Here is a 23,719-nt window from a genome sequence, read left to right as displayed (position 1 = left end):
CAACACTTTACAGACTTTCCTCTTTGATTTTTATGTTGCCAGCATTTCCCCAGCCCCCCTCCCTCCAGTGACGACATCACCACCAGTAATTGTAGCATTGACTCAACGGTCGCTGACACATACCTGCTGCCAAAAGACAAGCGGGATGTGTTTGGTCATGCTGTAATAAGTAACCGCCTTAACCGAATGCTACAAGCAAAAACAAAGTAAGTCACACGCTGCGGGGAGTATTAAGAGTTATTTAAAGGTCAGATTTACTGTTGTTTTCTGCTGCGACCTGTTATTCACCGGAGCTGACAAAATCCACCCTCACATGTTTGATCATGCCCTAAATGTCAGCCATCATGTTCTCACAAAAATAACTGATGTTATCATGTTTATATGAGTTGTTTGACAAGATTACTGACTCTTTGTTATTCCGGTATGAGGAAATATGTGTATATATAAATATATAAGTGTGAGGACGGGGGTTGGAAGGCACTCTTCTACATCCCCGCCCCCCTCGTTTTCACTGTGTTCTTCTTCTCACTCAGCCTTCATTTAGATCTCAACTTTCCAAGATCGTCCAACAAGTCCAGTCGCATCAACCAAACTGCCATTTTCCATGGAAACAGGATCCCAATCCTCTTCAAGTAGGTTAGCAGCTTAATCAAGTGAATACTACCAACGTTATTGCTTAACCCACTAAAGCCTTGAACGCGCTGCTGGTGCTTATCATGATAGCGGTGGTACACGCGCCAAGTATCACCCGTAACTGTTACACAAACAACCTCCCAGGTAAACTTCCCAGGAAACTTACTGATTTACACGTGGAGTCTCCTGATTTCTTGCTGCATGGCTGCGATGGTAATGCACTTAGAGAATCTGCCCCCACAGACCGAGAGACAACAACACCAGCTGCACAAAAGTGGATGGGAATGACTGGAATTGGGCTTCAGGGGTCGTAAAGAGGGGAGGGCCAGTGTGCCCAATCCTACTTCCCACCTCCCTAATTCTGGCCCCCTTTACTTGGACAACATCTCCGAAAATCAGCCCTTCATTTTTATCTCAGCAACACACCTGTAACGTTTAATGACTGTATGATGCTCACACACAGACTCACAAAGGGAAAACATAAGCAGTCAACATAGCTGCCTATCAGACACTTGATAAAAATGAAGACTACGATGCTCAATTAAACCTGGCTGGTTATTCACAGTGTGTTGGTACTTTAATGACTGTAATTGAAATGCTTATAAACCTGTGGATTGTCTTTACATATCTTAGTGTCTTAGAGACTCACAATGAGGTTACAACACATTTTGGAACTGGTCCGGTAGCGGACAGCTGTGAAATGGGCTGCAATGGCTGCAACTTAATCCTTTGGGGGCGTCTTCACTGTCCTGTTTTTCCACCAAAAAGCTCAAAATAATATTCCAGATGTCTGGCAACTGAGTGGCACGCATCCCTACAGAGATAACTCTTTGGTTAAAGAGTAAAAATAGTTTTTCATTCAACCACAAACAGCCGTTACAATGCTCCCTTCAAAGCAACCAAACTCCCTTGACATAAACAGAAATTTAACTCTCCAATAACACAGGAGATGCTTGTCTACTGCTGCCTCGGTCAGTTATTTGGTTGTTAACGTGTGACTTTTGTGTTTTTATAGGGTTCATTCGGATCCAAACTATCATGAAAATTATATTATTATATAATATAATAATATTAACAATATTATTATAATAAAACATGTAAAAACAGTGCCCAGAGAATATAACAATTACCCTTGAATGTGATGATGTGTGGTGACGGGATGTTTCTGCGGCTGCGTGACAGCATGAAATAACGAGTGCGATTGCTTGGCGATGGTCAAGAGTTGCTTTATGCACTTTACTTTTACAAAGGTTGCATAAAACACGCACAGTGGACACAGGTACTGATTAAGTGACATGATAGCAACAGTATGAGACAGTAAACAACATGAGATACGGCGGGTCCTTCTATCCCAAATTTACAGACAGTTTTTCCTGTAGATATGTACAGCTATGGATTTTATGCTCCACAGGTTTAATAGAGGGCTTTTACATGCTCAGATGCAGGCTCAGTAATGGAAAGCACACAGTACGGGGGGATGAAGGTGAACGGTAAACACTAGCCTCAAGTGAACACTGGAAAATGAAGGACTATATTTTTATAGTCATTAAAAATTCATCTTAAACAAAATCAATGACACTTTAATGCTTAAATCAATGTTTGTACAAGCGTCAGTAAGCGGACATACTGGAGGTCGTCCATTCTCTTCATTATCCTTCAAAATGGATGGATGAGTAAAGCAGAGCCTGCGACGATCCCTTCCTGCGTCATGTTCCATTTGCTGTGTTGACACAGACACAGGTATTGTTACAGCATTGATCGGGTAAATGAAAAGGTGGCAGGGCCGTGGCAAAGTCCAGCAGATGTGACTGATCTGCCGATCAATCCGTCCTCCTTTTTAAGATTTTGGATCAATGCCTGTTCCAGTTCTTCGTACCGATAACAGTTTTCCGTCTCCGTGTGTCAGTTCCAGTTCCTGGGCAGGTTCTCGAGGATCCTGCGTCGGTGCGAAGGGTTCGTCACTCCTGCAGCGCGAAGATCCTCCTCAGTGATTCCACTGTGGGGAGCAGAAACGGCACTCAATCAATCTTTACAAGACATTTAAAGCTTACTTATTGAACTTTTTAATGTAGTTTGTGAAGTTTATAAATTAATTGACTTTGTGATCTTTTGAGGGACATGTGGTGGCAACATTTTTATCTCAACACACCCAAGACTGGATTCATCTCAGCATCGGTGCCTCAGTGATTATTGTAGCTGTCTTCTGAACACCGAGGCTACCTCTCCAAACAAATGTATCAAATGATTTCGGATTACTCATCAATGTTTCCAGTAACTCATATCACACTCATATCTTTTATTCAGTTCTGCTGATTTCGATGTTTTGTTTTTGTGACACAGCACAGACTGAAGCAGAACCCAAGAGATGTGTTTGGAGAGAAGTCAAAGAGGAGGTCGTAGCAGATGCTGATTTTGGTGCTGACAGTTTTAATAAAAAAGCCACGTTTCCACCCAGCGGTCCAGTTTCGTTCAGTTAGTAAGATAAAGAAAAAAACAAAAACGTTTATTTTGGCATTTTTATCATCAAAAGTTGTGGATGGTGCCAAAAGAACTACTCCAGCCTTCCTTGTTTTGTCATTATCCTTCTGCTGAGGTACCTCGCACACTAATCCAACACTAAAAGTGGAGTTAAAACTAATATAATGATATCAGTGATGATGTTGATGCATAAAAGCTCTTAGCTACAGTTCCTTTAAATAGCGTTTAGATGTTGGCTCCAAGGAAGCTCCAGCTGTACTGATGTGATTCGAGCTGATGTTGTTAAAAAATATTAAATTACAGCACCAGTACCCTTAAAGGTACAGATACCAATGGCATACTTCATTTTATAACCTTAACTTTTCATGTGAATGGAATGGAATTCAGTCGCTTAAAATGCTACAACGTACTCCTTGCTGAACAAACACACAGCGCTCAACGTCACCGCACCACTGACTGTATGTGTCGCAGCTGCTGGAGCAGTGGGCCAATCACATGTTGCAAACATCATCAGAAGCAGGTATCGTGTGACTGGGTAAGTGTCTATACTACTTGCTGCTCGGGTATTTCAGTTGATGCTTTTAAAGTTATTGAGTACCAATATCCCAGCTTTGACTGAAGTCTTTTTTTCCACTTCTTCTAGTTTGTGTCTTAGTTTTCATTTAAAAATGTGTGTTTTGTCTCAGCCCTTCACACAGTTGTGGTTTGGCGATTGCTTTTATCCAAACTGAAATTTTCTGGCTCCTGAAACTACAAGGACATTTTTTTTTATCACATTATCTGTCTGTCTATGACAACTGGTACCCCGTGGGCTGAATTACGGCCCTTTAACAACCTAATTTTGACCCATTGATCAATTAATTATTCGTCTAATTAGCCCATTCATTAGTTATGTCTGCTGCCGAGTAAAAATATACTCTTATTTCTTCATAAATGTTTGACCCCTTGTGAGAATGAAACTGACAACCTACTTCTACGATTTAAAAGGTACACTGTGTTTTGTAATGTTTCTAATGTTTCTTTCCAAATGTGAAAACTAAAAAAACTAACTAGAAAAAAAAAATTGTTTTACAGGTCAGACTTTAGGGACAGTAAATATCTCGCTCCTCCGTCCTTCTAAAATAGCAGTTAGGTAGGTCTGCTTCATGAAACGCTGTAATGAGACAACCTAAGTGCTGCTTGTGGAACATGTTATCTTCATTATCTTACCTGAAGTAATCCAGGTCATCCCAGCCATTAAGGCTGAGTCCCAGGGTGTATTTCTGAAGACCCAGAGCGCTGAGAAGCTCCCGTACGGTCTCGGGTGCACCTTGGAGGACAGATACCTGCGTCGAAATAAAGCAGACCTGTTTATTTCACAAAGAACTTGGAGTCACGTTGTTTAATAACTGTCTTTGAGAGCACTGTCCTACCTCTTTCTCCCAGCTGTAGCCTCTGTCTCCATGCATGGAAGGGCCATTCCTGTAACCTGGCCTGTGATTGGGTATGGACGGGCCTCTCTGCTCTGTGGGGAAGAAATCAACTTCGCTGAGGGACTTGGCGATTTGCAGAGCAGTGAGGGAGTTGTCTCCAGTAGGTCCAGGAGGCTGCTGATCCGCCATCCAGGGGACGGACGCCTGACATTGTGCTATGTGAGTGGGGATGTAGGGGAAGGCTGACGGGGCCTTGGTTTGCCGGACAGGATTGGTCCTTTCTGGGAGAAGCTGATCCCTTCTGGCCTTTTCCCTTATGATCGCCGAGTGATTCATGTACAAGTTTCTCAGGTTCTTCTCAGGCAGTATGGAGTCTTGAACAATATTTTTACCCCGGTATTTGTCTTTGGGTTGCGAAGTCTGTTCCTGGTACTGTGACGTGGCGTTACTCGACGGTGGAGTTATGGGAGGGGGGTTTTTGGCGGGGAAGAGCTGATACGAGGAGTTGGTTTGGGGTGCAGGAAGGTCATTGGTTGGAGTGTACTGAGGCAAGACAGCTGGAATTTCAATCTCTGTAAAGTCTGACCTGCGACAGGGTCGTCTGTCAAAGCCCTGACGTCCTGAGATCTTTGGGAGCTGCAAGGCCTCATTTCCGGACCAGATGACTTGAGGGTCCCTTCGCTGGGGCAGAGCCTCCTCCACCCTGCGCGGCACTGACACGCCTTCAAAGATGAAGTAGGCGGGGTTGGTGTAGCTGCTTGGAGTTAGTTTGGGAGGAGCTGCGGACGACCTGCAAAGCACATACAAGTCTTGAACTTTCCCTCATGGAATTAGCTCTCAAATCAATTTAACAATGTTTTACTTTTTAATATATGTGTCAGAACAACCCCCCCAAAGAAGTCCTCACCTGTTTATTTGGACCCGTGTAATTGCAGGAGACACGTGCCCCCTCCCAGGATCTTTCTCAAAACTGAACCAATCTGAAAAAAACCACAGCAAAATTATTAAGAATTTCGAAATAAACAAGGCTTCCTCAAAGTCATTACAGTCTGTGTAAGCCAAAGGTTGTGCCACTTTGCAACCGCACAGCATAGTTGCGTTTATGTGTGTTGTTTCTGTGCCTGACCTTGTGACATAACACTCATCTGTCCTTTTTCAGTGTCTCAGGATGCATCTGGTCAGCCAATCAGGAGCCAAAAGAGGAAGCGGACGATAGATACCAGCAAGTGTAAAGCCAAGCCAGGGCATCATTGAGGAACCAAATAGAGGAAGCAAAGTGAGACTGGCAGGAGAGTCAAGGATGCAGTGACAGTGGAGGTGAAAGTGTAGCGGGAAGTGATAGTGCAAGCAAGGCAGAGGGTAAGAAAGGACCTCTTCCGCCCGACCCACCGTAGACCTTCTCTCGCGTTCCTCGTCTGTCTTTGGGCACATGGATCCTGACCCGTCCTCTGATGGAGCCCATCTCTTCGCCCCGGTGACTCAAAAATGTCTCAAACTGCTCTGACGCACCGTTAAGAGAACGCAGAGCCACGCAGCATTCACCTGTAAAAGAGATTAGTGCTTGGATCAGGCAGACATCTCACAGAGTGCAGGGTGCAACATATCCAGACAGACAGTTTCAGACACAATGTCGTCAGACTTTGACACAACTTCCTTAGTTTTTTGACCTACTGACTGTAGTTCAGCTACACTGGAGGTGAACTGTATTTGATGTGGAGCAAAACATTTGATTTAGTGCCTCAAAATACAACAATCCAAACACATTATTCTGAACATTAACAAAGAATACATTACAGACATCTGTTGGTCTAAAATGGTTGTTAAAGGGTGACTGCACAAATTCTAGACATAAAGCGTGTTTACAGGTCTTGGGGAGTTTCTACTGCAGATGTGGAAAAAGTAGTATGAAGCCTTTTGTGGCTCCAGAGGAAGCTGCATGTAACCTGATAAATTGCCTCCAGTGATGTCACTCAGTGGCTAAATTGCTCGTGGGTGATGTAGGCGCCAGAGGAAAGACGCTGGAATAAAAAAAAAGTGATGTTGCTGGTTCTGCTGTCTGAGTCCAACAGTGTTATTAGAGTGCTACGCTAGACCAGTGGACAGCCTTTCTGGTTACTACATTACCCATAATGCAACTTACCCACTGAGTGACATTCCGATTTTATCAGAATACAAGCAGCTGCTTCTTGAGACACAAAAGGCTTTTATACTACTTTTTTCACAATGAAACCGCTCACAAATAGTCGTGTCATTTCCAAATATCGTGCTGCCCATCTCTTGGATTTGGAAATTAACTTTTGGGGCTTGAGCTCGTGCTGAAATCTGTAAACTGTATCAGATAATATAATGAAACCGTCTGGAAAAGTAGATTGCACTTGCGGAAAGATTTAAAGAGATCATGTCATTTTTGGGGTGAACTGTCACTTTAAAGATACCGAAGTTACACTGTCCAGAAACAAGTCATAGGGAAGTGGAGTGACTGAGACAGAGACACTATCCACCCTACTACAAGGACACTGAGGAGGATGTTAGGAATGGAGTTAATAAGACAAACTTAATTTGCACTGTGACCCACCATATGACTCGAACCCATCACATGACTTGACGGACAACAGCAGGTGCTGATCCTGAAGAAACTCCATGTCAGACATGATCGGAAGAAGCTGTGACAGAAAAAACAAGTTAACAACTTGACTTCAGAAACAAAGAATCATTTCAGGCATTTCAGCTTCTAACCTTCGGCAGTTGTTTGAAAGACCAGCCCAGTTTGAGAAACCCGGGAACGTCACAGCTCTGCGAGTCGTTCTCGCTCGAGCGTCGCGTCTCTGCAAAAAAAGACATGAATGCGTTTTAGCAGCTGTGCTGCGTGATGCTTCATATGAAACGTCTTTTTGAGGTGACTCCAAACCTTCAAGGCATGACGAGTAGAATTCAATGAAGAACTTTGCCTTGCTTGCAGTCTTCACAATGGCCTCGATGCCTTCAAGCTCTATCCAGGCCTTCTCCATGCTTGAATTTAGATCTGTGCCAGAAACACACATGACAATACTGTTCACCTGATGGAGGGGATTTAGTCATATTCTGTCTGTTTGTGTCCACAACATTGACGCCACCTGTTTTGGAGCTGTACTGTGACGTCACTCCCACATCGAAGGTGGCGAAAACAGGTGAGTGATCGCTCGTGAAGATGTCATCTGTGCAACCTGGAGAGACAAATCCACCATTTTTACTTTATTATTACACTAAATATGTCAAATGTTCTGTGGCTAAAATGATCTCACAGCACCCCGAGGCAGATGAGCTGTCAGCAGTATTTTACAAGACGTGACAAAAGAGTGATTTAGGAGACAAAAAGCAGCTTTGCTACTACCGAGTTAGTGTTGGTTTGTTTCCTGAGGTTAGTCAGAAACAGAAGTTCGTGCTGAGAGGAAATGACTCTGTTTCTTTATGGACCACAGACCAGTATGTAGGGGTTGACCGTTATTCGTTTTGAGGGCAGCTCTCATTTTAAAGTGGTACAGATGAAATGATTTAGTTTATTCCTCTTACACGGTTTGTTTCTGCCGTATTCAACTTCCACGTAAAGCTTACCATATGCAGTGCAAACGACGTGTGTCTCTGGGTACGACTTCCACAGAATCCTGTCACACCACGATGGGACATTGACTCGCACCTACAGAGACAGATTTAGGTACAAATCAAGAACACATTATATGTTTCTTTGTCCTAAAATGAACTTGCCACAAATGCAAACTGTATGTAATGAAGTGGGCCTTCATTCCTGTAATGCCAGACGTTCCCTATTTAGACTGCGGGTTAATTCTTTACCTCCTATTTTTAGTGGCCATGGCAGCAGCTGTCAAAGCCAATTACAGGCCCCTCAAATGGGATTTAGCTGCACATAAACATATCTCAAGAAGTCAGGTGACGGTATATTTAGAATGCTTCCTCTTTTCTTTGTTGTTTTACTTTGCTGGTCTAAAATACAATAAATATACAGGCTGAAAATATGATAACTCCAGTTTTTAAAATGCCGATGTTGCTGTTTGTCTGTTTTTTTTTTAATCCTTTTTTCTTTCTTTATATGTTAACTATCTTGGTTATATGTGGCAGGAAACCTTCTGATGAGGAGGCAAACTCCTTTCCCTCATCCACATTTAAATCTTTTCTTTAAACTCACTTTTATCATTTGGCTTTTTCTCATTCATATCTGAACTGCTGGGTTTTATTAAATTCAATATATGTTTTTTATTGTAAAAACACTGTAACCTTGCTTTTGAAAGGTGTTAAATTATAATTATTATTGTTGCTATGGTGCCTTACATATTAAAATAAAGTCACCGCATTGTAAAATGTCAGTCAGAGTAGAGATTAAAACACAAGAAGAAGTCAAAGAGGCACCTTCGTGTGAAGGACATTAATTTAAGACGACAAAGAGTCTCCAGCCGCAAGACTGATTCAATAAGACTGTACTTAACATCTCCGGTTCCTCTTTAGAAAACGCTGTCAAGAAAACATGCATTTCTGTACCAAACTCTACGGCAATCCATCCTCTATTTGTTGGAGATTTCAGTGGAGGAACAACCGACATACTGGCGCTGAAACCCTGAGAGCCTCGAGTATGGCTACAAAACCTTCCAACATTTTTTGGCAGCTACTCAGAGAGCCAGATATTGTTTTAATTGTGGCCTTTGCATCCTTTGTCCGGTACATGAAAGAATGTTTTACCGACACATCATCCTGTTTTTCTGAGGTGCTTTTGTGCAACATCGGTGACTCACTCCTGAAGTCTTGTACTTTTGCCATAGGTAGCAGTCCCTGGAGCCCCGTTCATACCGATAGGTGGGTGGAAATGCGATCTTCTCTTCCTCTTAACCACAAAAACAGAGAAAGAGCACAGAGTGAGGTACGCGAACATGTGGAGCAAAATCACGAGTGCTGAAGTCTGATCTCCAGTGTTTTCTCAGCTGTGTTTAAGAATTAAGAAAAGAATAAAAAAAGACATAATAACATTTTTAAATTCCTTAGTCTTTGATCATGTATCTCAGCATAATTTTTCATGTTAGTTCTTTTTTTTCATTTGTGAAAAAAAAAGCGGGCAGGTGAAAACAACCAAAAAACTTTGTTGTTGTAATACTTGTTTTCCGCCAAAAGAGGGTGTAGTGCACCTCACATTACTATGGATCCCACGGATGTTCCTTGGCAGGACCTTTCCAGATCTAATTGATTGCCTTCCTTGGGTAAGAATGTCAGGGTAAGCCAATCAGGGAGAGTAGGCCAGGTCAAGAAAAGCAGTGGGATCCATAATAATGAGGTGGTTGAACTTCCCCCTTTTGTCCTGGAAGCGAGTATTACACCAACAGACACTTTTTTCAAATGTGAAAAACAGTAATGATCCTGAGAAAACCTTCCGTCCTGTTTAACAGATGAAAAAATAAAGAAATAACTTTTTAAGATTAACTCTGGCAGAAGCTTTTTGTTAATGTGTTGTTGAGTCATAAATACAGGAGAGAAAAATCACACAACAGACTTAGAAATCTGATTTTTTTTGTCTTACAGGGCTTCCGTACAAATTGGCATCAAAGTTCTTATACAATAACCGTCTGATATTTATAACTTTCAGTATAGAACAAACAGCAAACTCACTGAAATTGAGAAAGGCCTTCCTCTTGTGTCTCTCTCGGGTCAGCTGGTCTGCACACATGAGCTCCTCAAACTCCCTCTTGGACACATGTTTCAGGATGTCCTGGAGTCAGGAAGAAGCGGGAACGTCAGTGTGTTAAACTTCTCGATTGATTCTTATTCGATTAACATCAAATTCATGGTCTGACCTGTACGTCCAAGTCGAGTCTATAATTGAGGTCTCCACACCAGAAGAGGTGGGTGAAGCGAAGGCTGATGTCAAAGGCACCGAGCTGTTTCTCACCCAAAGAGAGCAGCCGGAGGATGTCCACAAAGTTCTGGTTCCTCCTGAACATGATGTACATTACAACAGACAATTATCTTTTATTTTCTCGGCTCTTCATTGTTTTCTCCGTTCATTGTTTTTACAGTCACTGTGTCGAGTGGCTTATTGTCTGTGTCTTATTTTATAGTTTGTATTCATGAGTGATTCATGAGACTGCTGTATTGTTTTTATTCAAACTGAACCAAGGACAAGGGCGACTAGAAGTCTCATCTACATTGCATCAGTAGCATTTTATTGTTGATGTAACAAAGCCGTCCCCACATCGTCCCCGCGAATAAACCTTTAATCTCAGCAATTACTCATTTTAATACTATGTAGAAATGAAAAAGGAGCTCACATACACTTATACACACACTGTACCTCAGGACTTTGTCACTTCCGGAGGTCAGGTGGCAGTTAACAAACCCAAAGGATGTTCCACCGAAGAGGAATGAGACCCCGACAGCCCCCTTGTTACCTGAAACAACAGAGATACTCAACCTCACACCTCCCCATCATTACAAACACATTCTGCTCTTGTCGGTCAAGCACTGATATTTCTGGCTGTCAGCCACGACTTGATGAGATCATGCAGGGCCGCTCACCCAAAGTGTTCCCCAGGCCGGTCCTCACACTGGCTGTGCTCACATGGCTGATGCGACTCTCGTGCTCCGGCTTCACAAACACGGCCAGCCTCATATTCCAGAGGGATTGTACTGCCACCTACAGGACGACACTTCACTTTACAATGGATGACAAGAAAACTGTTTTCACCCAGTCAACGAACCCATAATTACAGATTTCTCCATTTGATTTCACCCGTTCTTCTATAAAGTCAAGCTCCAACACAGCCACGGAAACAGATGCACTTTTTACAGCGAGATAAAGTGTTGATCACATATTTATAAAAACAAAACTATAGTCCATCATTAAAATGATATTTTTAGCTGCATTTCCACCAGCATGTCGATAACAAAATATCTGACACTCTCACAGCCGTTTCTTATAATCTGTGATGACGCTGAAACATTTTCCTGCACACTAAATTGCGAGTTCCCTCACACTTTACTTATGTTTCTTGTTCATCGTTGTACACGAGGCTGAATGCCCTTTGAAATGACGAAGAAAGAGTTTCTCATCTATTCACACACACAATGCTATGAAATGAATGAAACACAGTTTTTACAATGATGTTAAAATACAAGTGTAGTGAGACTAAAATGCCAAGGTTGACCCTACTATTACAAAGTACACTCTCAGCAATATGATTCATGCTTTATGTAGTTTTCATTTAATTAATTGAATCTTAGCTAGTCCGTCAAATAACAGTAACAGTTGTAGAAATAATTCTAAAATACTAAACTTGTCTTGCAACCACAAAGCCTGCCAAGCCAGGGGGCAATTTAATGTATATAGTTTAACACTAATATTATGTCATATTAGGGTTATTTCATTTGTTTGAAAAAATGTGAATCTGTTAAGGCTGTGTGAATGTTTTGAGAGTATGACCAGTGGTTTGGAGATTTCTGTAGCATAATTAAAACTAGAATGGCACAATAAAGCCCAGCAGTCCCATTTTGTACTCACTCATAGCTCGAAGCCACCTAAATACGCCTGATCCATTAATTGAGAAATAAGCAAAAGTGTCCTATTTGACAATGTTAAAGGAAGACAGTTTGTCCAGATCCCCCCCTAAAGGTTTAAGGAGTCAATTATTGTTTTATTATTTTTGTTTTTTAATTTTTTAGAAAATGCGTTCCTGTAGTTTTTGCGTAATCCAACCAAACAACCCACAAACTACCAAACACACAACGGTGAACAATGACAATGTGTAATTTTTTATATATATATATATATATATATATATATATATATACACATATACATATATTTATTTATTTTAAGAGTTGAGTATTTGCATTAGTTGTTTTAAACAATATGCATCTTTGGTTTGGAGAAATGTGTCTAATCGAAGCAGATAATAACTGGGAACAGCTATGTTATGTAAACATTTCATGCATTTCTTTACTCATTTATTCATTATGCAATATCAATACATAAATAAATCAATAACATAAGTCGATTTTAGCCATTTAGAAAGCATAAACAAAAACATTGTTTGGTTCAAGAGGTGGACATCTGATCTTGAGATAAAATGCACTGTGTGATCAGAAAACAAATGCTTTACTCCACCAATTTAGCATTGTGACATGATGAGATGGTTTTATCAATTCAATAAAATCACAATCTGACTGTGACATCACTCAATCTTTTCAAATATGTTGTGTTTTTGCCTGACCTGACCTGTCAACGGGCTTGATGTGTAAAGCCAGCTTTATGGACGATTCATGCTATTTAGACAGAATAATCACCTGACTTTGGAAAAAAGCGAATTACCTGTTTGAAGTCGATGTGAGTGTAGCTGCGAAGGGTTGCTTTGATATGCTCTGTCCACTCTCTCTCCCCCTGAGGGTTTTCCTGAGTGCCCAGAGCGTAGATGTCATGAGGGAGCAAGGCGGTCGACTCATCAGGGGTGTGTCCCAGACCGCAGCAGGTCACCCACGTCTGCAGGCTGCGAGGAGGAGGGGAGCCACCTGCGTAATCAAAACAACACACTTAATAACAATTTTTAAGAAAACAACCTTTCCTTCTTACTCAGCACGAGAGAGACACTTCAAAGCTACGGTTACCCATATTCCAGGTGCCAACAAATACAGAGACCACGTCGGGCTCACTCAGCTGAGAGTGCCTGGTTTTCATCAGCTGGAGGAGTTGGCAGAAGGCATCACGTTTCTGAAAGACACAGAGACGCTCAGTAAATTACGGGAAAGAAAAAAGAGCGGATTCCAGTTCATAATAAAAACACATCATCTCGCCTTCTCTTACCCGCGCACTCTCAAACGTCATCTCCCGCGGTGTGCTGTGGTGGCTGTCGACAACCAGGCACACCTTGGCGGGACTGCTCTGGAACTTGACAATCTGAAGGACTGATGTGCAAGAAACGTGCCAGCAGACAGTTACAGTGTTGTAAAAAACAATATCGAAATGTCAAACATGAGTGAAAATAAAGAAAACCGTGTTAAAATGCTACTTTGGTAAAAGTGAAAGTCAGCCAAACAAACAGTAGTTGAGTCTTTGATATTATCAATCAAAAGTAATTTTCAGGCAATAATTATACTCAGGTATCAAAATCAAACACGTATGAATATACTGTATAAAATGCATTAACCAATCATCCATCTGGTTGATTATCAGATCCCATATTCAGCATTTCTAGGATAAAAATGGAGTCAGTATTATTTATTATTTTTTCTAAATTTGATTGCTGGTAGAATAAATGAATTAAAATGTGCTGCTTTGTTTCTGGTGCAGCACGTAATCTGCAAAGTAACTAGTAACTAAAGTTATCGAATAAATGTAGTGAAGTATAAAGGACAATATTTGCCTCCTAAATGTAGAAAGAGTGTAAAGTAACAGAAAATTTGGAGTGCCTCAAAACTGAACTTCAGTAAATGTTACATTACATCACCGGACAGTTATAAAATCTATTTGCGAGCGTGAATGTGAGTGAATATGTTCTTACTTCTGTCATGTGACACTCTCTCTATACCAAACGAACCAGCCTTCCTGTCAAAGAGCAGCACTCCCGAGTCTGCGTCCACAGAAACAGTCTGCCTGCCGTACCTCACCATCTTCACCTGGAGACACGGAGCAAAACAACTCTTTACATAGTAACAGATCAGATGTATGATTTGTCTTATTTTGTATCATATCTTTAAAAATATAACAGAACAACGGGCCCTTTACAGAAGGTTTTTTGCATGACGTACCTGGAAGGAGTGGACCGGCAGCTGTCTGTCGTGGTTCTTTACAGGTGTTACACTGGAGGGCGTCGGCTCAGGAGGGGGCGGGTTAGGCTGCACCGCCAGATTGTGGTTGGTCACCGCATCTTGTAATGCTTTTAAAACCTTTATGAGCGGATCATAATTGCAGTGTTACAATATGATAGTGTAGTCCTTCACAAACAAGACTGGTGTGTTTGAGATCTGACTGAGAAAACTGTGGAATCTATTATTGTCCTGTTAGTAATGTAGAAGCGTAACAACATAATAACTGACAACAAGTGCTGTCAAGTTGTTTGTTCAAGCATTATAACTCTCTCCTGAGCTTTAGTCTTTAACACAATACTGACCGTAGGACCTGTAAGTAATCATAAAGCTAGAAATCGCTGCTTTATCAGTAGTATTAAGCCACGAATAGATACCTTTGCGTCATTTTTCTAATGTCGAGCAGCAGTTTTTCCTCAACATACACAAACCTTTTTCTCCAATGAAGACAGGAGGCTGACCAAAGCTGAAATCTTACACAACAGGCTGTCAATCTCCATCTCTGGGCCCTGGATTGAAACATACAAGAGTTAATTTACATGCAGCTCTCTCCTCCTCAGTACTCTGTTACCACATCATACTGCAGGTTTGTTTCATTGTACCTGAGCCTTGGTGTTCGTTAAAGAGCAGCTAGGATGGTCGAAGACCTTGGCCAGGGTTTCCAGACTTGAGAGGGTCAGATCGATCTCGCTGTAGATCACATCGATACACAACTTCTGAGTAAACGGCATACATCAGCTGCCGTATAAGGGGGTTCATCATTACAATAAAAACACACTTACCTGTTCAGGCCTTGGCAGGCAGTACCCAGAGTCCGCTTGAGGTGACAAAGAGTCGTTGCCCCTTTGTGCACATTCTCGATGTCGAGAGGGAGCTCGCTGAAGAGGTAGTCATTGAGAAGACCGATCACCTCACCCGCAGTGCTGCAGACGGGATAAAACAGGCCGAATTCAGACTGTAATATTTCATAAACTGTGCATTTTTTCTACTCTCTGGAGGTCACTATTTGTTGACAGCTCAGAGATAAAGCAGAACAAGAGCTGACGGCAGACAGCAACGCTGTTTATTAATAGGCCAAAAATAAAAGAGTTCAAACAGTGTTTCACAGGCAGCTCGCTCTATGCTTGAATGCAAACAGGTGCATATTTAAATAGGATAGTGATCAGCAGCAGAGATTAGCAGAGAGCATATCAGATGGCTGACACTACAAATCAATACGACAGTCACATCTATAAATCTATCGCATACTGTCACACAGAAAACACAGAAAAAAAAAAGAAAAGCTATGACATGCACAGCATAGATATGCACTAAAACAGAGTATTTAGCATTTAAAACAGATCGTCAAACCTGGATGTGTTCAGCTCCTGCAGCTTATCCAGGAACGCAGTATGAGGGGCTGGTTTTGCTGGTGCTCCTGTGAAAGGCGCTGTGTTGACCGCGGCTGGAGCTGGAGGCGGCTTCTCGTCATCTGTGCACATATTCAACAAACGTTTATATGATTACAAATTTTAATACCGCCCCTGTCCAGTGAACATAATGGATCAATAAACACGGTGGTTTTGAACATGATAAACTCAAGAATCAACCTCCTACTTCCTAAAATCCCTCTTGGATTAGCTAAAAATATTTTTAAAAAAAAATCTGTTTTTTTCTGAGCTCATGAAAAAAGTGACTTTCTAGAGATGCATACTTCTCACAGGAGAGTGCCACTACAGACATATGATGCACTGCTGCAGATTAAACCACCCAACAGTGTATAAAGAAGTTCAAATGAGCTTAACCTTAAACATCTATAGCAGAAAAATACAACACGCACAATAAAGCAGCTGTGATATTAATCCAAAAACATCCAACATAATAATCAAATAAGTATTTTAATGCAAAATGAGTACTTTTACCCTTATACTCACATACTTTTACTTAAGCAAGTTAAGTTAGTTGAATGCAAGAATTTCATTTGCAATGGGGTATTTTCACAGTGTGGTATTCGTACTTTTATTTCAGCAGTAAATCTCAGTACTTCTTCCATCAAATGCACAATATAGCGTATCGTATATGCAGATGTATTTAACTTTCAGGTGACAGCTATAGGGTCTCACCCGAGCTCTCATCCCCAGTGTCCGTATCACGGGGAACAGCGAAGAGCAGAGGGGTGACCAGGCCCTTGTGGGGATGCTGGTACCCCAACACCAGGTCCTCGAGTGTCCGGAAGCAGTTCACCTGCACCCCCTGTGTCGTCTGGTGAGACACAAACACACGATAGCAGTCATTCAATATTTAAACTGTTTAAATCCCATGAACTGTGTGCCGATAGTCTGTCATTGCTGCACACATAAACTGGAGAGATGAAAGAAACTGTAATCAAATGTAGATAATAAGACATGTGACACGCTGACGCTGCATTCAGGAACACATTTCTTTAAGAAAACCTAAGTTCAAATCAATTAAGCTCTCTTTTTTCTCTTTTCATATTCTTGCTTCGAGTAATACAAAGTGAACACAAAGCGGAGAGGTTGTGGTCTACAGAGCCAAGGCCTCACTACGTTCCATTCAAATGCAACTTCGCTGTCTTGCTCATTCTTAACCTCTATTACAAAACTGAGACGATAAAGTCCTTTTCACAAAAGATCTTTGAAAATGCCCTGGAAGGACCTCTTGTGCTAAAATTCAATGTCTAAATCTTATACCGCGCATAAAATTGAGCGTAAAGTGAAATAACTACCCGAGGCTGGCTTGTATACTTTATGCGGTTGTATGTGGATGTTTCACCACAGCGCTCCCACTCGCCCACCTCTCACCCCTCACTGCTCACCCCTCCTGCCCTCCATCTTACTCGGCAGAACAAAACAGAAGCATTTATTTGCATGTAGAAAAAGACGCACACAGATGATTTGCTCAGATAAAATGCGTCCCTAGGGGGGATTTAGAAAGGAAAGTGACATCACTGGCAGCTACTTCCTGGCAGCAGTTGAGTGGGGTTTAACAATCCCAGTTAGTCTGAAAAGCCCCACCACCAAAACATGGCAAGGAAGTTTTTACATGCATACGCTGATACATTCAAGCCACAAGAAAAGGAACATCTACTCACAAACTTTTCCACAGAAACTCACACAGATACACTCGAGCGCCACTCAAAGCAGTACAGGCAAAAAATTAGGCTTAAAAAAAGAAACCACACAAATGCTGTGCACAGGTGCTGTTCATACACGCTACACAATGCACAAAATAACCATGACACACATTAGACCACAATACTGACCAGGCCCTTTTCCTGTACCCTCGTTTTCTTTCTTTTTAGAGTTGTGCTTTTATTTCGCGGTGAAAGGACCCGTTTCTGGCTCGAGCTACACGTCCGCTTTGCCAGGAACTCTTCAAATAGTATTTTTTTGTACCACAAGGATCTCTTGAAAAGCAATTAAAAAGAAATGACGAGGAATAAGAGACAGTGAGGGACAAAGTAGGGCCCGAAATATCTCCACGGCCATCTTGGAAAAACAAAAAGGCAAGCATGCGACTTGTGAGTTAGTGGAGCGAAAAGAGAAAAAAAAAAGAAATCCAGTGAGGGAAAATACGTACTGGAGGTTTATACTGATGGCAGTGGAAAAACAACTGAAATAGAAGCAGAGTTTGAAAGCAGGAGGATTTTTTTTTTTTTCTTTCTTTCCCAAGTCAAAGGCTTGAAAAGGAACGCCAGACAATCATTATTAAACTGGTTATTGGACTTTAATATGCAGACATAGTTGAGAAAGCCACAGTTGATTTGCGGTGTAGGCCCTGAAAATGTTTACTCCTCTCACTCTTTCGCTTTGCCTCACCCTCATTGTGTGTGTGTGTGTGTGTGTGTGTGTGTGTGTGTGCGTGTGTGTGTTGCAAATTCGGTGCCTGTGTGTATTTTTATCGACTAATAATTAGATCATTTGCTGACTAAATGGCCCCCTGCTCCGGGTATCAAAAACAGACACATACCATCACTGGCTTTAACTCCGCCACATCCAACGGGCTCATTATGTGTAATACAAACACCCTCACACACACACACACACACACACACACACACACAACAAATACGCACACCCATTGGTCAATGACCTAGTGTGTGGGTTGAGTAGGAATCTCTGAGACATAAAAACAATTTCTCCTCTGTGCTGCTGAGCCTATGCTGCAAGCATGCGGCCACATGGCAGAGATGCCATTCAGACAACAAGGCTGCTGCAGTCGTAACAGAGCCCGTACAGAGAGGAAGCACAAACATGTTCCTGTTCTCCTTAGAACAGGCAATAACAAACCATTGTTTGATCCCTCTGTTTTTCTCTGTGTGTGAACAGTTGGTGCCAAAGTTTCAGGCGTCTATTGTGTTTCTCCTCCTTCCTCTTCCTCGTCGGTTCGGTTCAGTGTCGTGCGGCGTCGAGCGCTCACCTGAACTGCTAGAAGGCCGTCCGCATCGGGGAGAATACGGTAGGTGTGAACATGACGCTGGAACCTGTGGAAACCAAAAAGGAACGGTGTCGTAAACAGCATTGCAAATTAGGACGACACGCTTCCGAGCAAACATTCAAAGGGAAAATGTACCGAAATGTATTGCTCAAACAAGGACCAGATGTGTAGCTGTCGTTAAAGACACTGTAACTTTCTTAACAAGGCGCCAGTTGTTTTACAAATCCCTAATGACGTGGCTCTTTTTTTAAGTTCGACACTTAGATCGTCATCTCCATCAGTTTTCAGGCAGCACGTCAAGCTGAATGGCAGTTTCGCGTCGGTCGGCTACTGTGTATCAAATGAACAAAGGGGAACCGTGATGGCACAATGACCACAGAGAAATTTAATAAACCTAAAAAAGGAGGATGACATATTGAGAAAAGAACGAGGGGAAAGAGGGAGCACTATGAACGGCCGGGCTCAGCTTTCAGGAATGTATCTGGCTCGGGCTGATGAGCAGTCAGCGTAGTGCGGTCGCCGGAGCTCCCGCCCTCTTTCAGGGGCCCCAGGGAAGAAAGAGGGGTAAGAGGGGAAACAGGGAGTCCTGGGCCAGGGTTTGACTGGCAGAGGTGGACTGTGTTCGGACAGGACGGTCTGGAGAGGTTTGGCGCGGCCCGTACGCAGCCAGTCTTCTGCTGGCAGATGATGGTGAAAGTGATGGATGTGAAGGGAGGGAGTGAAGCTGCTGAATCAATTCACAGATGGGGACATTCTGCAGAAATGTTGAGTTTATGAATAGTTTCCAATCTTATAGGCCAAAAATCTAAAAGTGTCACAAGATTAGGTATCGAGATCTACATAAAGTGGAACCATTTTCAGCTTCTCCTCACAAAGGGCAGCATTCAGTGCTTCAAGACATCCTGAGTGAATCATTCATGAAATATTTTCAAGGAGGTGGAACACATAAGATTAGACGCATCAAATAAAATTGAATAGCCCCTATAAAAGTGATTCCCGGGGAGTCGTACTCCCTTGCATTTTTCTTCACTTTTGAGTTTGGATCTAAACAGATTTACGGACATGAGCTGTATTCCTAGAAGTAAATTTACAGCACCAGCTCGCAGGTGCCATGTACAGAACGCACCATATAAGACAGTAGTTCTCAACCTTTTTCACATCAAGGACCCCTAAACTGACCCAAATTACCTTTCAAACCCCCTTTTGAAAAGGTATTTGTCCCAGGATCCACCACCTGACACAAGAATTTTGATTGCAGAAAGTGTCTGAAAACTACAATCAAAATAGTCACATTCCGTCTGTCTGACCTCATATATTACATATGGATGGAATAATAGTGTAAATAAATTATTTCTTTTCTTGTTAGAGACGTCCTGGATCCCCCTCAGGAGTCTCTGAGGGTCCCCGGATCCCACTTTGAGATCTATTTAAGTTTAAAAGTGCCTCAGATTGGTAATTATGTGTGACTGTGATAAGATAAACTGTCTGTCCACTGGGTGAACGTGTGTATGTGTGTGTGTGTGTGTGTGTGTGTGTGTGTGTGTGTGTGTGTGTGTGTGTGTGTGTGTGTGTGTGTGTGTGTACTCACAGCAGGCACAGTGCATAGGCTCCTGGCACAGACTCGCTATCTCTCACTAGGTAGCTGCCATCCCTCCCTGCCCGTGCCAGCAAGTCCTCTGCGTGCACGCGGCTGATGTCACGATGATACCATGCTGCCATCGCCATGGCAATCACTGCTTCGAGATATGTTAAAAATAATCCACATGAGGTGATGAACTTAACGCGAGTTTGCTGTGTCAGATGGCACTCCGCTGGCGGCCGGAGTGTGTCGAGCGCTCCACTTCAGGGTTCAGAACTTTGCCATGATCCTTCTCTCCATGATTAAAGCATCAGACAGACAACCGCACACCTTGTCTGTATCAGCTGGCACTTCCTGGGTCCTTGTTGGTTCTTTCTGGGTCACACATCCTGTTGCATTAGCGGGAGAAAGAAAGAAACATCCAGCTGATGGTGAGACGAGTCCACTCTAACAACAACACAAGCTCCAGTCCACTTTTCTGACAGTAGACAGACCCGTGTCAGTCTTTGGTTGCAAGCTGCTGCACCCAGGTGGGTGTGTTGCTCCAACAAACACAGACCATCACCGCGGTGCGAGGGAGGGCAGAGGGAAGGAGGTGAAGGGGAAAAAACAGCGAGAGGTGCTGCTTAAGTCTGAATGAAGCAGCCACCCCTGAGGGCGATGATGGTGCCTCTGGCTCAACCACAAACACAAGCCCTCCTCCTGTCCCAAAACAAAAACCCCACATGCAAACAACAGGAAAAGAAGAACCAAGAATGGCAAAACAAACAAATCAAGCCACACACACGGCGCCCACACACGCACGCACGCAGCAGAGACAGAAACATACCAGATGGAACTCAGTCAGCACTAAAACCAGACAGGCATGCAACAGAAACCAGACTAATTCAAATGATTTCCCAGCTCTGTTGCCATATAAGGGAATAGGAACACCCTCCAAAAAGTTCAGCTGATGACTGCAGTTGTCTTTGCTTCTTCCAGGCCCAGATTCCATTTAGAGTGTGTCTGCTTGGACGCGGGCTACTCCGGGGGTCTCGCTTTTCATGCTGGATCGTCTCTCTGCTGGCGTGTGTGTCTTGTCAGTAGCGTCCCGTCCGCACTGGCGTGGCCTCCGGCGGTTCTTCAGAGCGCTGTCAGAGCAGAGGGAGGGAGCAGGGAGGCAGAGGACAACCCCGTCAGAGCCCAGGGCAGACAGAGGAAGTGACTCGACATTCCAGATGGCGGACATAGCCAGGAGAATTCTTGCAAGGGGCTCAACTTCACCACCAGTGTGTAAAACAGCAGACTGCTTCCTTTTTTCTCCCTTTCTCTCTCACTGCCCCCTCCCCTGTCCTTCTTCCTCCCTCAGCCCCTGCCTCTTTCCTCAAATTCCAAACATAAAAACACAGATTTCCACACGCAGGTGGGCTGCCGGGCTGATCCCTCAGTTTCTTTCTTGTGTTTTTATCATCTTAAATCTTCACACTTTTCCTGTCCATACCTTTGTTACCTCCCTTTTTTTCCTTTTTGTCACTCTCCCCTCGACTTCCCTTCCTCTCCTGCTCACTCCTTCCCTTTCAGCAAAAAAAAAAGCAGCCTCCATATGGTTATGATCATCCTTCACTCTCTTATTTTTTGCTCTACCGAGAACATCGCCCATTATCCAGCCCTCCTACTTCCCTCCTTCTCCATTAGCTGGAGCATACGACTCTGTGGGAAGCTGTTCGCTCCCATATTTGCTGCTCTGCCTCTCACTACTCAGCAGAAATGCGCCGACCACCGACCGCAGCCCCCATAAAGCAAACAAACGCAAGTCCGACCCGATCTGATGACATACAAACTCTCAATCTGTAATTACTTCCTCCTCATATTGATACGAGCTCTCTACCTCACAATACTGAAAGATATACAGCGCAACGCCATTGTTCAGCTAAATACTTCCATCGGCATGCTCACACTGACAATGAAAACAATAGTGACGTGTAGAAGGAGTGTTTACCCCGCTTAGTTTACTCTCTTATCTTTGCTAATTGTCTCTAAACACAATGCACAACTGAGGGTGGTGGTAATATCATCAGTTTTACCCAACCATAATGTTGGACAAATGAATATTTTGACCGGATGATGGCACTAAATGAGCATTTTAAGGGATCTTCAAAGTGATTGCGAGTCATTCTGACGGGAACATGAATGTGTGCACCAAACTTCCAATAGTTGATGAGACATTTCCCCTCAAAACCTCAAACGTCAACCATATGGTGTTGCTAGAGGAAAAAAGTCAGGGGATCACCAGAAGCTGTAGGATAAATCCTCTGGGAAGCATGAACTTCTTTACAAATGTCCCAATCTTTTCAAATCTAAACAGTGGCCTGCTGGTAGCACTACAGGGTAAACTTTGGTTGTCCTAAATACTTTGAAGCTGTTACCATCGCTAGTAATCAACATCCAAGTCAGTATTGGAACTCTGTGGGAGACGTTGCTTCAGCTTCACCGAAATAGTGACGACTAAGTAGTGACTAATGTGGCGCCTACACTCAGGCACATAAGAACTAGGTGCATGAACTTGATACAAGCACACAGGCAGAAAACCATCCTCATAGAATTACTTCGCTGTGTGCACAAATACAGTCCTATGAGAACTCTAACTGTAAGTGCAACCTTGACCCCATCCAATGCAATCACAGGAGGGATGAGGAGATGGGAAGACAGCGGCTGATGTCCTGACTTTGTCTCTGATTAACTCATTATTGGCAAATGATCCAAGGAAATGAGGACGGCAAGTTTAAGGAAGATGTCATTCTCTGCGTCCCTGCTGGCTGTTAAAGTTTAAAAAAACATTTACAGGTTATTCTCACTGAAGCTTCAAAGCCCCAAAAATTCTACAGGGACTTTCAGGACTACAGTATCAAGGGCTGATCCTCTGGGGACACTGGATGTCTCTCCAAAATGTAACAGCAATCCATCCAATAGCTGTCAAGACATTTTTACCAAAGAGCAAAAATGTCAACCCAGTGGCGCTAGAGGTAAAGTCAAGGTCATCAATGTTGGGATTCCTTCATGGGACTGTGAACATTTGTATCCAGTTTACCATCAATCCACCATCTCAATGTTGAGATACTCGAGTACAGACAAAAGTGGAAGACTGACCAACCATCAGACACGGGCATCCAAAGAGCAATGCTGCTAGCAGAACTAAGAAACGTGAAGCTTTCATGAACATGTATCTCTGATGGAAGTCCGATAACATTTAAGTTCACCTTCACTGACACCACCATCCTGCCTTTTTATTCTCAGAAAAAGCAACTTCAGTTAAAAGCTGATCTCATTTTTCTCTCTTCTTCATCCAGTTCCACCCAAAGCAAACCCT

At 42.8% G+C, this 23,719-nt stretch overlaps 1 protein-coding gene across 1 annotated transcript; it reads right to left on the bottom strand.

The window, feature by feature from the left end:
- Positions 1–1,843: 1,843 nt before the first annotated feature.
- On the bottom strand, positions 1,844–22,304 carry inppl1b (inositol polyphosphate phosphatase-like 1b). The gene is made up of 27 exons (XM_030396986.1): positions 20,383–22,304; positions 18,777–18,840; positions 16,460–16,598; positions 15,708–15,828; positions 15,140–15,280; positions 14,960–15,047; positions 14,789–14,866; positions 14,301–14,438; positions 14,054–14,168; positions 13,357–13,457; positions 13,161–13,263; positions 12,868–13,064; positions 11,076–11,193; positions 10,852–10,948; positions 10,355–10,493; positions 10,170–10,269; positions 9,305–9,393; positions 8,115–8,196; positions 7,637–7,726; positions 7,432–7,545; positions 7,260–7,348; positions 7,099–7,186; positions 5,913–6,065; positions 5,431–5,503; positions 4,524–5,313; positions 4,321–4,436; positions 1,844–2,629 (listed from the first exon to the last, which is right to left on the bottom strand). Exons 1-27 carry the CDS (start codon positions 20,517–20,519, stop codon positions 2,536–2,538), a joined length of 3,654 nt encoding a protein of 1,217 aa, XP_030252846.1. The 5' UTR covers positions 20,520–22,304; the 3' UTR covers positions 1,844–2,535.
- Between the last annotated feature and the right edge of the window lie 1,415 nt (positions 22,305–23,719).

This window comes from Sparus aurata, chromosome 18 (genome assembly GCF_900880675.1).
Source record: "Sparus aurata chromosome 18, fSpaAur1.1, whole genome shotgun sequence".
NCBI classification, from domain to species: Eukaryota; Metazoa; Chordata; class Actinopteri; order Spariformes; family Sparidae; genus Sparus; species Sparus aurata.
Note: the sequence above shows the minus strand (reverse complement) of the source record. Positions and strands in the feature narration are given on the sequence as shown.